At 35.9% G+C, this 16117-nt stretch overlaps 1 protein-coding gene across 4 annotated transcripts in view; it reads left to right on the top strand.

Moving 5' to 3' along the window:
• The window catches only part of SPOCK3 (SPARC (osteonectin), cwcv and kazal like domains proteoglycan 3), a 209056-nt gene that overhangs the window by 175935 nt on the left and 17004 nt on the right, over positions 1-16117 (top strand). For all 4 annotated transcript variants that reach the window (XM_051618874.1, XM_051618872.1, XM_051618873.1 and 1 more), the window contains one exon: positions 11709-11828. In XM_051618874.1, coding sequence (XP_051474834.1) covers positions 11709-11828 — 120 coding nt within the window. The remainder of the gene's footprint in view (positions 1-11708; positions 11829-16117) is intronic.

Here is a 16117-nt window from a genome sequence, read left to right as displayed (position 1 = left end):
TAAAGTCACTGAGTGCTTTGATTTTTTAACACTTTTACAGTGTCTTCTGTTGCCAATTCAGATAACTTGATTTCTATTTTTAGTGTCTCAAGTGACAGTTTTTAGCCCTGTATGTAAGAAGAAGTGTTTAGGAGCTGTTCAAATGGTAAATGTCTTCTATTTCTTGCCTTCTAGTCTTTGTTCAGTTTGAAAAGAGAGAGGCTAGATAGATGAAGAACTTTATTTTTTGTTCCTGGCTGACAGGATATGTTAGAGCAGAAAACTGTGGTTAAAGCTTTTCAAAATGTGCACACTGTTAATAGTTTCAGCTGGTTATCTGTATTGTGTTGGCATGCACAGACCCGGATCTGTATTAGGAAAACAGTAACCCTGGGGTCGGAATCCAGTCTGTTCAGACAAAACCTTTATTATCTCAGTGCATCAGTCAGTAGACCAGGTTGAAAACACTGAATATTTTGAGGAAAAGAAAGGATAACTTTGTTGGTGGACATTTTTCTCTTTTTCATTAATTCTGTCAACAATTTTATTTTGAAAGAAGTGTACCAATCTCTGGAAGTCTTATTGGTTTCCTCCTTGGCTCTTGTCCTTGATTATCTGTTGTATTAGTTCACTGCCAGACTTTGCTGAGGTCAAGTAGCCTTCATCCTTAAGATGTGCCTCTGGAAATAGTTTTCTTCATGGACTTCTTCCTTCAGACTGTATGAAAGAAAAGCAGCAGATTTTATAGTAGTTTAGCTTGCAAAGTTTTGTGGAGGTATCTTGTCAGACTTTGTGCCCTCCAACATTTTCACAGACCTATGTGCCTCACCAGTGCATGCTTCTCATATCCTTCTTAATTATTTATAAAACAGCACTTTGAACAAGCTTCCCCTTCTTCTCCAAAAATAGTAATTGTAATTCAACAGGATCACTGTTGGTAATGCAGGATTTTTTTTATTTAAAAGATGTATAACCACATTACAAATTACCATGGCTATATGAATTCTTGTCTCTATGAATATTCATATATATTTCATAAAAATTACTAGATCTACATCAGACATTCATGAACAATCCCTCTGGTTTTCAGTGCATAGACTAGCAAAACAGAATTGCACTTTGCTAGCATAGTTCATATACACACATATAAACATTTCAGATATTTGCACCCTAATTGTATCTTTTTAAAACTATTACTTTCTTCATTTCTCCCTCAATTTTTGATTAGTTAATTTCTGTGGAGACACAGCTGTAGATTACGTTGACTTAAACAGAGTTCTGTTTTCAATGAGGCAGTGGTGCTGTGTAGTAGAATTCACATCTCAGTGCATGTGATTCCTCTGCCAGGGAGAGTGGGTTTGCTGTTCTGTAACAGACATCATGGATTGACTGCCATAGTTTTCTTCATTAGTAGAGAAAGCTCTGATGGCCTCACTTTAGAAAAGGCACAAATAATTACCTACATTGGAGTGATGCCACCTTCTCAGTCATCACTGAGAGGTCTACAAACAACTGTGCTCATTAAGGCACAATTTTAATTGATTAAGAGCAATGTTAATCATTAAACATTCAAGAAGGACACAAAAGCAAATGGTTAGGTTAAGTATAAAGTTGTTTAAAGCATTGAATGACAATCTAAATGCAAAAAGAAGAAAAATGCTGCAAGGCCAGCCTTTAATCTGTTAAACTCTAGTGGTATCCAATGTGATGCAGAATTCCTTTATGCCAGACACTTGCAGAACAGAGTTTAGTTAATTTCTGTTAGGTGATTGTTCAGCCCAAAGTTCAATTCTGCTGTTCTTCCTGGCAAGAGAAAAGGTGAAAACCAGTAGACAGTCCTGCCAAGGCACAATGGTAATTTTCTCTCACAGTGGGAAAGAAAGGTCTGTTAGTCCCTCCCAGGTTCTGTGTGCAGAATTACCTGATGTGGAAAACTTTTTAAGCCTCTTAGCAGCACAGAATATTTCTGATTTCAGAAATGCCTAATTTGAAATACTGAAATAATATATACATAATTTTAAGGTTTTATCTTGTATCCTTGTCTACTAGGTTTCAAGAGTTTTTATGTCGAAGACAAAATGTCTTTGCAGGACCATGTCAATCTTCTCCTTGAAACAAAGAAAATGTCCTGACTTTCTGCCAGAGCTGTGTAATGATTTCAGGAATCCTTGAACCTCAGTTCAAAATACTACCTCACATTTGGGTTATGGTTGGCTGGAAAGCTTTCCTCACTAAGAAAATTGCATTCCCCGCCCCCCCCCCCAATTTGGTACTTTCCATATCTTACATTATGTGAAATAGTGGATTCAATTGAAGGTATGAGAATGTTTGGGAATGACAAGATCTTGGAATACAGCATGTTACAGTGAAGTGTCTCCTTGCTAACCGCTTTTGCTGACTATATAGCTTCAAAAGTATGCAATTTTAGAGATAATACAATTTTCATCCCCAGAAATCAATAGTTCAGAATAACAGAGCGTGATGAGAAATTATAACCAGCCCTAAGCATTTAGCAAAGGAAGCTATATATATATATTGACTGTCCTCCAGAAAATAAATTAACAGATTCCACAATAGGTCTCTGATACTTCTGACAGATTAAGGAATTACCGTTGTCTCATTTAATTGCAATGTCTTAGTGAGTTTATATATTTTATATTGAAAATAGTATCTTAGAACATCTGTATGTTGTGGTTACTACTATTTCTCCTGTACTCAGAAGTGAATGTTATATTTAAATGTGAAGTCTTTAAAACTATGACGACACAGAAAGATTGGATTTATTTAATGAAAATGTATTTTAATTGAAATAATTCTACATTTTATGATACATTAATCATGAGCAGAATGTCTATATGGAAAATTAGTTTGAGGTAGTAAGAGTAAGCAGCTACAGTTCCTTGATACGTTGTTTGCAGCATTTCTGTTAATTATTTCTTAACATAGAGTAACTGAAATAGAAAATTCATTATATTTAGTTACATAGTAAGGAAATAAGAATGCTTTTATTGGTTAATTTAAAGGTATCTTCCTAAAATCGTAGGCCCTAGAGGTAACAGATGGCTAATAAACTTGATGTGCTCATGAAAATAGAAACACACATAAGACATTTTTCAATTTGCAGCCTTTTTTAAATGAAAATAATTCTGCTTATACATATGGGACTGTGAAAAGATGACTGAAATTGCTGTTCCATCTATTAGTTAGAAGTTTGAAGGGCTTTTTGTCCTTCTGCCAAATTTACTAGGTTTTGCAACCACATTTCTTTTTGCCATATGTTATTCTTCTCATTTGTGACAGTGATGCTACAGAGCTAGAAATGCTGCCATGTGTTGCAGGAGTTATAAGGCCATTTGTACACAATTTTAGTTAGAGTGGTTTTAGACATTCAGAGTTAGCTAGATGGGGGGCCAGCCCGTAGTCTGGAGCCAAGAATTTTCAGTTCAAACAGTGGGTTCCTTGGTGCTAAATTGATAAACTTGTGGAGAATGGCAGCCTTGCAGAGTACTGACACTGAGTAGATAGGTTTTATGTGATGTTCCAGTGTACTTCAATAGATACTGTCTTTAAAGGCAGCGCTGAACTCTAATGGCAGTATTAGGGTTACTGTATTTTCACACATGGCCCTCTGGAAAGCAAATACATTTATATGCACATGTATGGATGTGCAGTTAATCAGTGCACCTCAGATGGGTAATATTTAGTGTGCAGCCATACAGTAGTACATTAGTGGATGGTGATGCATTAGAAGGGCCTAAGGGTCGTACATAGATACACGTCAGCTGTGAACTGCTCTAAATCCTTCTCACAGTTGAGTCAGAATTGCTGCTGTAAGCAGGCTTCTGGATCTCTAGCAATCCTGGACAGATGGGTTGCAATCCTCAAGTTACTGCATGAAAAAACGCTCTTGCATTTTCAGAGGAAATAGAATAGAGTTACAAAACAATAGAAAGTAGTATATTTTTCCTTTTAAAGAGAGCACGTCTAGTCTTTCATGTAGTGAGCAACGTTCATGTGAATGGAACGATAACCACAGGACATGAATGTCTGGACCTTGCCCTGAGCAACCTGATGTAATTAGACCTGTTTTTATCAGAGGGTAAGACCAAACACTTATAAGTTGGGATGATCACAAGTCTTGCTTTAGCATATGCTGATTGTTAAGTTACCCATCTCACATGGAATAATTCCTAGTTTGCTCTAAGAGGTGTTTGATGTGTATACCCTGTTCTTCAAATTGTATGCTACCTATATATTTACTTTTTAGTTATTTTATTATATACATGAATTAATGAATATAATTGTGCCTGATTGCATGAGATGGTATTTGCTGAGGATGACCTTCTGCAGTTCTGGTTGTAGGGGGTGTGTATCTTGAAACACATGATAGAGTTCTTTCACAAGCGGAACCCCATCATGTGATAGGGGAGTACCACAGTGTGTCTTGGATGTGTGCCTTCTGGCAGAGCAAGGCACTTTATATCTCACCATGAAACAAAGCTTTACTCTTTCTCCTGTGACTTAATCCCACTGGCCACATTGTCAGTAAATCATAGTTTTCATGCTAACTGCCCTTAGTGGATTCTGGAATTGAAGTGTTGTATTATGTTATATAATTCTAAATATAATAATGTTATATACTTTAGGAATATTCTGGCTGTGGGGCACAAAGAAGACAGATGAATGCACCAGTTCTACATTTAAATTACTCTTCAACTGTGTGCTATTAACTTCTTTAGGTTTATATAGATTCCTCCTCAATTGTCAGGCCTTGAGCCTTTAGAATTAAATATTGAACTGAGGTCAGTTGCTGAAAAAGTAGGTGAAAGTTATCTCTTCCCAAAATAAACAGACACAAGTTCTATCTACAGCCTGGTGGTGGTTCCATAGATTATTGTGAATTATGCAACATAGTGTGGGGTGTTTATTGCTGCTTTTTTTTTCCTAAATCACTTTTTGACCTGTCACTTAACAAAAAGTACTCCTTAATACAACAGAATTGTAATGTGCTTATTATGTAAATATGGTAATGATTTACACATGTTAAAGTACACTTAATTTTATATATATTACTCTGTTTATATAAAAATTGTTCGCTATGGAAAGTGACTTCATTTTATCCCATACTGGTTGTCTTAATGGCTACTAGAATTGATGGTAATAGCAGGAGTGCCTTGCATTGGCATTAGGCAAAAGCAGAAGTACTTCTTGGCAAGTTCCTGCATGGATTCATGTGATTTCATATGCATTTTTAAATTACTTTCTAACCTTCTGCAACCTTTACTGTCTGTCTTTCGCCATTAGAGGTTCACCTCCCAGTCTATCAGGTGAAATAATAGTCTGGATAGATCTGATTTACCTCATCTTGACCTATTTTAAATCAACACAGACCAATGTGTACAATAATTTCAACAGCACATATATTTAGAGGCTGATCACCGGAATGAAATGTCCCTAAACATATTCTAGAATGCATCAACCCATTAATTAATACAATTTTTCATCATACAGTAGAGCCCTGAGCAAGCATGTTTCAATAGCAAATAGCATTCTAGTGAACAGAGTAGTTAGGCTGATCCTCTCTGTTACAGAATACATTTATTCACACAATCTATGTGAATTGAGTTGGAGTGCTGAGGCAGGTACTGTACTGAGGCAGGATACAGATCAGAAACAAAGCCCAAATGTACAGTAAATAAACCTGATTATTTTTTTGTGTGTGTGACTTACAGGTTTGAGTTAGAATAACTCAGTGTTATGTTGTGCAGCCCAGCTCTTCTGGGGGAAAAAAAAAAAAAAAGTGTTTTTAACTGTGATAACATCTGAATATTGTTCTCTACTTCTTCAAGCTTTCTGAAAGCTACTCTATAGACTGAAGTCTTTTACGTCTGTTCTGTGTTCATCTGAATGTTTTTGGGAAGCTGAACAAAAGTTACTGAAAGTTTCTGTGTGAGTGGGAATTGTTTATTTTACTGTTTTCAAGGCTCTTCTGCTACTTAAGTACTTTTCACGTGTCAAAAAAGCCCAGAAAGCAAAACAAGAATCAGGCTGCCCAGGGAGATGGTGGAGTCACCATCCCTGGAAGTATTTAAGAAATATAGTGTTTAGTAGCATGATTTAAGCACTGATTGGGTAAATTAGGTTATAGTAGGGGGATTTAGGTTATTGTTGGACTAGATGGTCTGGGACGATTCTGTGCAGGGTTAGGACTCTAGCGTTAAGGGTCTAAGGTTTAAGGGTCTAGGTGTAAGTGTGTAGATTACATGGTCCAGGGTTAAGGTAAGACACTACTGTTATAGGTCTATGGTTAAGCATCGAGGGTAAATGATCTAGCTGATGTGGTGGTGTTAGGTCATAGATGGGACTTGATCTCAAAGGTCTTTTCCAGCCTTGGGTGATTCTGTGCTTTTAAAAAGAACCTTTTATTATCGTTGATGTTATTTTACATTGTAAATCACACCTTTAACATGTAGAAGATACTATAACATATTTTATACTTTTTTAATAACCCACGTGATAAGAACTTGGGTTTGTCTGTTTATGTATGGCTGACTGGATGCATGCAACATTAAATGGCATTCTTTCTCTTGTCTGAGGCCCTCAAGTTTACTTAGGTTGTACAAATACTGCCTTAGTCATTTTTACCACAGTATGGTTTTATTATGGAATGAAAATGAAGGGAAAATTCCATAGTAATGTCCTGTTTTATCAAGAAGTAATATGAAATCTGTATACTAAATTTATATAGAACTATTCAAAGAGCTGGCAACAAATAAAGGTAATATCTAAGCAGCAGCATTTCTTATTCATTGAATGACTTAACAAATACTGTTATTTTCCAGCAATTTTAGTTATTGATGTTCACAGGTACTGATATATGTGGAAAAAAAAGAGTATACTTTTAAGCATTACTTCTATATATGCAGCATTCTTTTTTTGCTGGACAGAACGTGTGAGCAATTAGTCTATACTCACATTTTGTGTGGGCAGAAATATCCCTTGTTCCCAAAAGATGACCTGTCCATAGTGATTCAGGTTCAATGAAGTAATTACTGGCTATCCTCTAAGTATGTATATTTACATAAATGAATTTACTAACTCAAAACCTATGAAAAAATGGAGGTAGGTTTATCTAACTTTTGATCAACTATGTTGCTTTATGCTTCTTAAGTAAGACATTAACATATTTGTCACATATATCCTTTTGATGATTAACTGCCCATTGTGTAATCTGAACTTTGTACATTTTGGTTTATCATCTTTACTTTGTGCTGTGAAAGTTGCATGTTTCCTACTTTTTAAAGTTGAAGCAGAGAATATTTTAATTTCTGGTAATTTCAGACACGAACTGTATTACTCACTGTCTGTGTCACCAAAATTGTAAGACATTTTATAGAGCAGATAATCTTCCACTAGGCTTATGTACAACGTAAGACCATTGTGCTGTGATCAGTCTATTACTGTACAAGCCCGGTTCAAGGTATTGGTGAAAAAAATAAGAGACTAGGGCAGCTGGCTGCAGCAGGAGCAGGACCCAAGCCCAGAGAGCCCATCCCACAGTTTCTCTGGGCATGTCCTGATACTCATGTGGAAGAGATAAGGGAGTGAACCAGAAACAGTGCCAATGGCAGCTACTTCCCTGACACAGTAATTTGTGTGTGCCTGAGACAGGGACAGGAAGGAGAACAGAAATCTGCTACATGCTGTCCCACACCAACTTCTTTCAGTGACTACATGCATGTTAGCCAGACATTGGCTCCTTGCTTTTCTAGGGCAGTAAGCACAGGAAATTGAGAGGACAAGCAGAAAGCACAGATTTTGGTTTTTTTCTTTTAGGAAGGGCAAGAAAAGGAAAAGAGACTTTATCCAAAAGTCTCAAAACAGTGTATCCTCCATGTTTCTCATTTAATCTTGCTTAATGTTAAAGATGACAGGCTCAAAATTATTTGTGCTACTTCCCACACTTATTTTCACTCAATTTTTTTTCTTTATCACCAACACCTAATAACTTAGGTAATGGGAAGTTTTGGCCTAAAGGTGCTCAAATGCTAATCTGTAACTATAGAAATAGCAGTAGTACTTTAAGGATCTATTTGCCACTTTGTTCTTACATATTTCTGTAAATCTCATTTTACTTTGTCGTTTTCCAGTACAAAATACGATGTTCTAAGACAGTCTCTTTTTTCAAGCATATATGTTAATTTTCATGTCAGGATACTGCTGGCTTTTTCCTGCAGTAATCACAATATTTACAACTAAATTATTTTCATAACATTTTTTTTTGCTTCTGAAATGCTTCAAACAATATAGTGTAATAGAATATTTAGAAAGGACCATGTGCAAGAATAACCATGAAAGTGAATGAATGGTAACATCAGACAACAGGGATTTAACCTTTAAGTAGCTCTAGCCAAAACCACTTAATAGTAACCATAAAACTATTATTGTTATGCGTTTCTTTTCTTCTTTTTCTACTGTTTTAATGTTAGAATAGCTAGATCTTGAAAAGCATTCTGGGAAAGAATTAATTATACTGAAATATGACACTTAAATTTTTCAATGGAAAATTTCAAAATAGAGGGGAAAAAAAAGGGGGGTGGGGAGAGGATGGGAGTGGGAACCAAAAAAAAAAAATCATGTATTTTGTTTTCCAGCACTCGAAATGCAATTGCATGATTAATTGTTATTTAGCAAACTCAAAATTTTTAATATATTAAAGCATCAGGTGGAAATTAAATGATTGATAGAAAGTTTCAAAGCAAGAATCTTAATTGCTGGTCAATGCCACCATTTAAATTTTTTTTCTGAAATGTTAGTAAATGAACTGAGTGTTCTTGATAAAAAAAACCTGTGATACTTAAATATTGAAGTAGGAAAGACATTGTTATAAACCCATGCTGTAAATCCTTGCTGAGAACACAGTTTGTCTATGTAAATTATTCAGTGTGTGGATTAATGTAGTTCTGCTGCATCTCTTGCATGTATTTCACGTATAGAAGACATGGGCTTTTACTTGACATACTAGAAATGTAATGAACCAAGAATTTACTGTGAATTCAAATTAATAATGCAGTTAATGCAATCACCTGCCATATTTGAGAGGTGACTCCAGCACTTGAGTAGCTAGAGGGTGTAAAATAGGCAAATGACAGTTTTAATCAGTTTGTTTTGCATTGCGATGATTTTTGAAGATTATTTATTTCCATCATAGAGTTATCAAAGTCATTAAAATGAGCCTAAAATTATTACAATTTTCTAATTCTTTCTTTTGAGATAAAACTCCGTAATTTAAATTGTCAAGCAAAGTCTGGGAAAAGGGCAGTAAGAAGTTGAAATTAGAAGAATATCCCTAATCTGAGATCTGATAGGTGGTGTATCTGATAACCAAGACGTTGAAAGGAATGCAATTCACAGGAACACAGAAAATGTAATTTTGTGTCATATTGTCAGACAGTGGCTAGTACCAGGTGCTGAAACAGCAAGCTCTATCTTATGCTTGTAGGTAATAGCCAAAGAGGCACTGTCTCCTTTTTCTTAGTGCTTCGTTTTTACACCCTAATGAGCCTAGGAGATGGTTAGCTTCACTGGCTGCTTCTGCAGAAAGGAGGAATCAATACATTCTCTATATCATGTAGCTGCCACTTGCATCTTTCAGTTAATGTTATTAAATCTAAAGTTTTTTTACTTGCAGCTGAAACTTCCTCACACTGTCAATTTTTTAATACACGCACACACACAAATATATGTAAATATGTGTGTGTCTGTGCCTATAAATGAGTTTACATGCTGTCTCAGAGGTTAATCCTAGTAGCACTTGCGTATAGAGAAGTTAGAGGTGGATGAAAGTAGCCAGGTCATTGTTACCACAGTAATCGAGCTATGTTGTTTCCGAGACTTGTGGTAGTATTAGACAATATTGTGCAGGGTTATACACATCAAAGTGATTAGATGGCAGGTCAGGTGCACCTAATGATTATGCTGTGCTCCATACTCTTTGATTCCATTTTAAAAGTCTTTCTCTTACAGCAAGGCAGGGTAGTTAGAGAAGGGGACATTTTTATGCTGTTTCAACTGAAATGAGAATTAAAGAGGGGTATTTAAAGAGGGGTGGGGTGTCCCAAGGTAGTATCTGATTCTTTATGCTGACCTGTCAACTTGTGCAAAAATTGGTAAAGGAAGGCAAACAGAAATTCCACAAGTTTGAATTACAGTGTGCAATCTTGGCTCAGGAGACCATTTTCATGTAGTTGTTGCAATAAAACATTTTTAAGCACAGGTGTCCGTATATCATCAGCATTTTTTTTCCCCAGTTCCCTATTGAATTATCAGGAAAAAAAAATTGTTTCATTACACAAGAGAAAAGCATGAGACAAGTTTTATAAAATGTCAGCTCATAATATATGCAAATACATGTATAGATTTCACCTGAATCTTTCATGGAGACAATCAAAGTCTCAAGAGAGACTTCAGCAAAGAGTGAATAAACAAATGCATAGATGCCTGCTGTTGTACAGGCGTTGATAGCTGTTGACATAATGATGTTTCAATCTTACTCTAAAATACAAATAGGTGCTTCACAGTGGTGTTCAGTTTAATAAAGTGTGCTGAAGGCTATGTCACCAAATACTATGGATTGCTACATAATAAAAGTAACCTGGAGATCTATTTTCAAGAGTGTGACTGTGAAACTGCTAAGGTAGGTATGAGCTCTCCCGACCGTAGCTTAGTCAGTTACTAGTCAACTTGGAAAAAATCCTAGTCTGGACATTGTAACTGTTGATATGGGCAGTGGAAATTACTTTGTAACTTAGGGAGGCATACATCCAGTGCCTTTCCTCCTTACCTTCTGCTTTTGTCATCTTCTGCATTCTGTTATTTCCCTCATCTTCTCCCACCTTCTTTCAGACACAGGATATGGGAAAACAGAGTTCTGGAAGGGCTATCTGCTTGCTCCAAGCATACCTTTTCTTTATGTTCTCCAACAGATAAGTAGTGAAGGCGAATATCCCTCCTCACAGCTGCTGGCCTCAGGACTGCCATTACTGTACAGCACTTCAGCCAGCCTGCTACTGATCTGCTGCTCTTTGTGCTGCAGATACTGTCTTTGGTCTTGTGTGCTTTTTCTTCTTTTCCTGTTTCTGGTCAAATAAGTAATCCTTTCCATCACAAAGCTGCTGTACTCTTGCCTGTTTGCAGTTTGGTACTCATGAATGTTGGCTGGAAAAACAGCATTCAATCAAGTAAGTTTTCAGGATCCTCTTGAAGCACTTTCTCTGTCAACCTTGTTTCCTCTTTTTACACTTCAGTGTAGAAAAGCAAGTTGGGTATTACTGCATTTTCTGCCTCAATCACATCTCAAATAGCTTCTGGTCGGGCTTTCTTTACTATTGCCTTTAGAAATTAAACTCCAAGAGAACGTCATGGTCTCTGCCATGCAGCCTCATCTACGCTAAGACGTGAAGATATCTGTGTTAGAACTGTTCATAGTAGTTTGCAAAAGTTGTTTTGAATTTATATATGTGTATAAAATTTCAAATTAATTTATGCATCAGGCTTTCATTTCTGAGGGACCTCAACTGGTCATTACATAAGTAATGAAACTGAACTTTATGGATTAAACAAATATGTGAAACATGTATGTTTATGTTATTTTTTGTTTTAGTGTTTTAGCATAGTTGAAAAGCAACCAGGGGTAAAACATTAAGCAGCTCTTGCATTTTGTTTTTCAGTGTGCAGTGACCTGGAATTCAGGGAAGTTGCAAACAGATTGAGAGACTGGTTTAAGGCACTTCATGAAAGTGGAATTCAGAATAAGAAGACCAGGATTGTTCAAAGGCCTGAAAGAACCAGTAAGAGATTTCTACTTGTCTTATTTGATGTTCTCTTTTATGATTTTCTGTATTTTTGTATTTCTGTATTTCTGCTAAGACTTTTCTTACTTGTGTGTTTTAAATAAGCATGCACATGAAGCCATAACTTTGTGCTTTTATAAAGCTAATTTCTTATTTATTGTTTAGTAGTGATAGATGATAATCACTTTGGCAGGACTCTTGGTTGTAGGAATATATGGCGCTACCATCCACAGTGCTTTCATTTCTAAATGCTAGCAAATTGTTTATTTGATAGAGGTTGATAATTAGCTGCTGTGTAAGGAGAAAGAAGAAACAAGAATACTTTTGAGCAATTTTTCCATAGAAAAAGGTGAGTTGCTGTATGGTTAGCCCTAAGAAATAATATACAGGAGCTGTAACTACGTGAGGCCCATAATTGCTAGTAAGTGCCGCTGTACTTACTGGTACAGAAAAACAGGAAAAAGAAGCTTCTAAGTCAAAAGGAATTTTCAAGGTTATACTTCAACCTGGAAAATATTCAGGAGTAATAATGAAGTAAAAACAGTAGGGGGCATAATTTGATTTGAACCCCCTCAGATATTTAAATAGGTTTTTTGTTGTGGAAAGCAGTAAAGTTTTAAAATGTAATTCTCAAAGGACTTACTTAAAATAGCAATTGAATGGTGCAATAATAGTTTCAAGAATGATCTCCAGCTGTGAGGGAGAGTCAAATTAGATTTCATAAGCTGTAAATCTCTACCTTTCATTAATACAAAGAGCAAACTATGAATTCCTCCAGAGCATATTTCACAGAATTCGGCCACCACTGACCTCTTACCTTAGGACTTTGATTCTCCTGGAGAAAGTCCAGAGGAGGGCCACAAAGATGATCCAAGGGCTGGAACACCTCTCCGGTGAAGACAGGTTGGGAAAGTTGGGGTTGTTCAGCCTGGAGAACAGATGGCTCCTGGGGGGGACCTCATAGCAGCCTTCCAGTACATGAAGGCATCCTACAGGAAAGCTGGGGAGGCACTTTTTTCAAAGGCTTGCAGTGAAAGGATAAGGGATAACGGATCAAAACTGGAAGAGAGTAGATTTAAATTAGAGTTTAGGAGGAAATTCTTTAGTGGTGAGACACTGGAACAAGTTGCCCAGGGAAGTTGTGGAAGCCCCATCCCTGAAAGTGTTCAAGGCCAGGTTGGATGGGGCCCTGAGCAAGCTGATCCTAGTGGAAGGTGTCCCTGCCCATGCATGGGGGGTGGAACTAAATGATCTTTAAGGTCCCTTCCAACTCAAACCATTCTATGATTCTGTGATTATTAAATTATTAATTATTTGGGGGTTTTTTTAAACTTTTTTTATTGCTATTTGTAGCATATTTTTTTTCCCTAAAAAATACGTGTATTTCATTTAATTGGAAGTATCATTTTGTTGTGATATTTCATGCTAAGGAAATTAGAGTAATTCTGTAAAATACTATGAGTTAAAGATGACTCTGTGTTATCTGGTAATACTTCTCTTAACACCGAGAGAAAATGTTTCTGAGGTAAAGGTGGTAATACAATAACATTATTTTTTATTTATATAAAAAAACCCCAGCACATTAAAATACATATTTTTCCAGTTAACATTCTTATTGGTGCCCTTAAATGCCTCATGTTCTGCTTCACATCCAGTAAGGAAAAGCAACAGAAGTACAATGTATGGGTCTCTTAAGTAAGCCCTTATTATATAGTAATAAATAAAATGTATGTTATAATATAGCTAATGCTAGCACATCACTCAGTTACAGGTCAGCTGAAATATTGCATAAGGTGCTGTTTCTGGTGAATACTCACTTCATTGAGGGTACCACACTGAATATGTAAGTTTAGAAAAGCAGCTCAGTTGTTTAGAAGCCTAACAATACAGTTAAAGTTCAAAAAGAATTTTGGGCAATGATAAAAGAAGCAGCTATATAGCTATTAAGTACTATGGCATACATAAATAAAAAGCCAGTGTTATAAGTAATTGGGTTCTGTGTAATACAGGAATTTAAAGTTGATAATTAATACTTTGAATACATTGAAATGTAGTGCAAGCACAAAGTTCTTAAGAGTATTTTTTCCGGTAGACATTTTCCTTGGTCTTTTTTCCTTAAGCACGCAGCTAATGGTGATAAGTACCTGGACTGGTATTTGTATCATAGTCTGTGTTTGTAAATATATTGTACTCAAGTGTAATTTATCACTTGTTTGTTTGCAAATTTTTAATCTCTTAAAGATTAGTATCTTTCTCAGTGATCTGTAAGAGGGGATGGAGTGCACCCTCTGTAAGTTGGCTGACAATACTGAGTTGGGAGGGAGTGTTGATCTACTTGAAGGTAGAAAGGCTTTAAAAGAGGGACCTGGGCAGGCTAGATCAATGGGTTGAGGCCAATTGTATGAGGCCCAACAAGGCCAAATGACAGGTCTTGAACATAATTCACAAATATACCTCAGGAGGTACCTGTAATTTCAGTTACAATTTAGACTGGATCATTACCAATTTTTTGAGAGACAGAATCAAGAGTTAGTTTGGATGGAACAGTTTTTTCAGGGATTTTTTTTCGTGAACATATAAGGAAATATTACCTGTGTGGAAAAATATTGTTTCTATTGCACTAATGGCTTTAATTCCCATGAACGTGGTGCTGTCAGATATGTTTGACTTACACTTGTAACATGGTGCCAGAAGTTAATTATAAATAGCTAGAATGTTATACAAAAACCTAATTGATGACTATGCTGGTTTTAAATTACTTTTTCTATCTCAAATTGTTGTACTTCATCAACCTGAGAACAAAGGTAGTGTTGTTAGAAGTGTGTTGAAAAGTTGAGTATTTGCTATAGGGATGCTAGGATGCAAATGTGGAAGTTTGATTATAGGCTTTGGCATGTTTATTTTCTTCTTACGAAAACAAAGAAATAAAATTATAGAAAATGGTTATGGGTGAGATATTCAGGTTGTCCTGTATTTTCTTTTTTTTTTTTCTCTTTAAAAAATGAAGTTTTTCAACAAAAAACAGTTCCACCAAAATATTTGAACAATCACTGTTTAGAGTCTAGTGTTGTAGTACTGTGTTTAGTTTCTCAACATGCATGTATCTAATTGGAAAATGAGATTGCTTTCAAATATTTAAAGTTCCTATTTGCACGATTTTTCTAAATTTTATAAATAGCCAATATCTCCTTGATTTCATTCCTTTGACAAGCCGCTGCAAAAAGGCAGTCTTTCTATGGAGAGAATGTAATCAAATTAATATATGATCAGTAGTGTTGGGTTTTTTCTTCCATTTTTCAATTTGGGGATACAAAAGTTGTTTAAAAGCTAGTACTGTTATTTTAACGGTAAGTTTTTTCTGGTATGTACATTTCTGAACCTCAGAATTTCTCATTTGAGGCAGCATCTTATCAGAAATTAACAATGTGTCTGTGGTTCAGAAGAAAATATTAGCTCACCATGTCTTTGTAAACACACAAAGAAAGAATAGTTATAATGATTCAACACGCATATGTCCTTTCTAATACCGTTAAGAAAGTCTTGAAACTTTTCTTCAAGAGCTAAGCTCTTGAGGAGTATCTCCAGTGATATTCCTCAAAGTTGGTCTCCAAAATCTTAGTAGGTGCAAGACATCAGGCATATTAATTTTTTAAGTATACTAGGGACTTCAGCCTCTATTTTGGGGATTTATGACAGCTACATCTAGAAAAAAATCTTGTAAAGGACTTCTTAATCACATATAATGAACTTAATAATTCTTAGTACAGGAGACTTAGTTATCTGCATGGCGCAACAGCTATGACAGAAAGCCACCTGAATGCAGCTTCCCCTTTCCGAGTCCTAATTATTCTAGCAGGTCCTTGGAGTTGTTCATTATCTTCAGGGATTTAAAAATACGTTTTGACACCCTTCCCGCGGGTTGTCCTTTATTCTTGTCATAGAGTTCCTTCCTCACTGAAAAAGATTTTGCTATATAAAAAGCAATTTGTACCATCCTTTCTGCTTGTCTGTTTCCATTTAGGATTTTTCATATTTCAGTCACTCTGGTGGCGTGTGGGCCAGGATTTATTAACGGGGCTGGGCACAGTAGATCAAGGTAGATATGGTGCAAGTGTCTTGTTTGCACTCTTCAGAGTTGTTCCAGTTGTTAAGTAGTCTACGCTGATCCTTATAATCATTAATTTTATTTCTAAACAACTCAAACAAGGGTGTTTAAGTTGTTTGGCTGGAGCCATCAATATGCTGATAACAAGTTAAAAATTTAAGGTGCCTACATTTTTTTGCTT

Source organism: Apus apus, chromosome 4 (assembly GCF_020740795.1).
Source record: "Apus apus isolate bApuApu2 chromosome 4, bApuApu2.pri.cur, whole genome shotgun sequence".
NCBI lineage: Eukaryota > Metazoa > Chordata > Aves > Apodiformes > Apodidae > Apus > Apus apus.
This window is presented reverse-complemented; position numbering and strand designations above follow the sequence as displayed.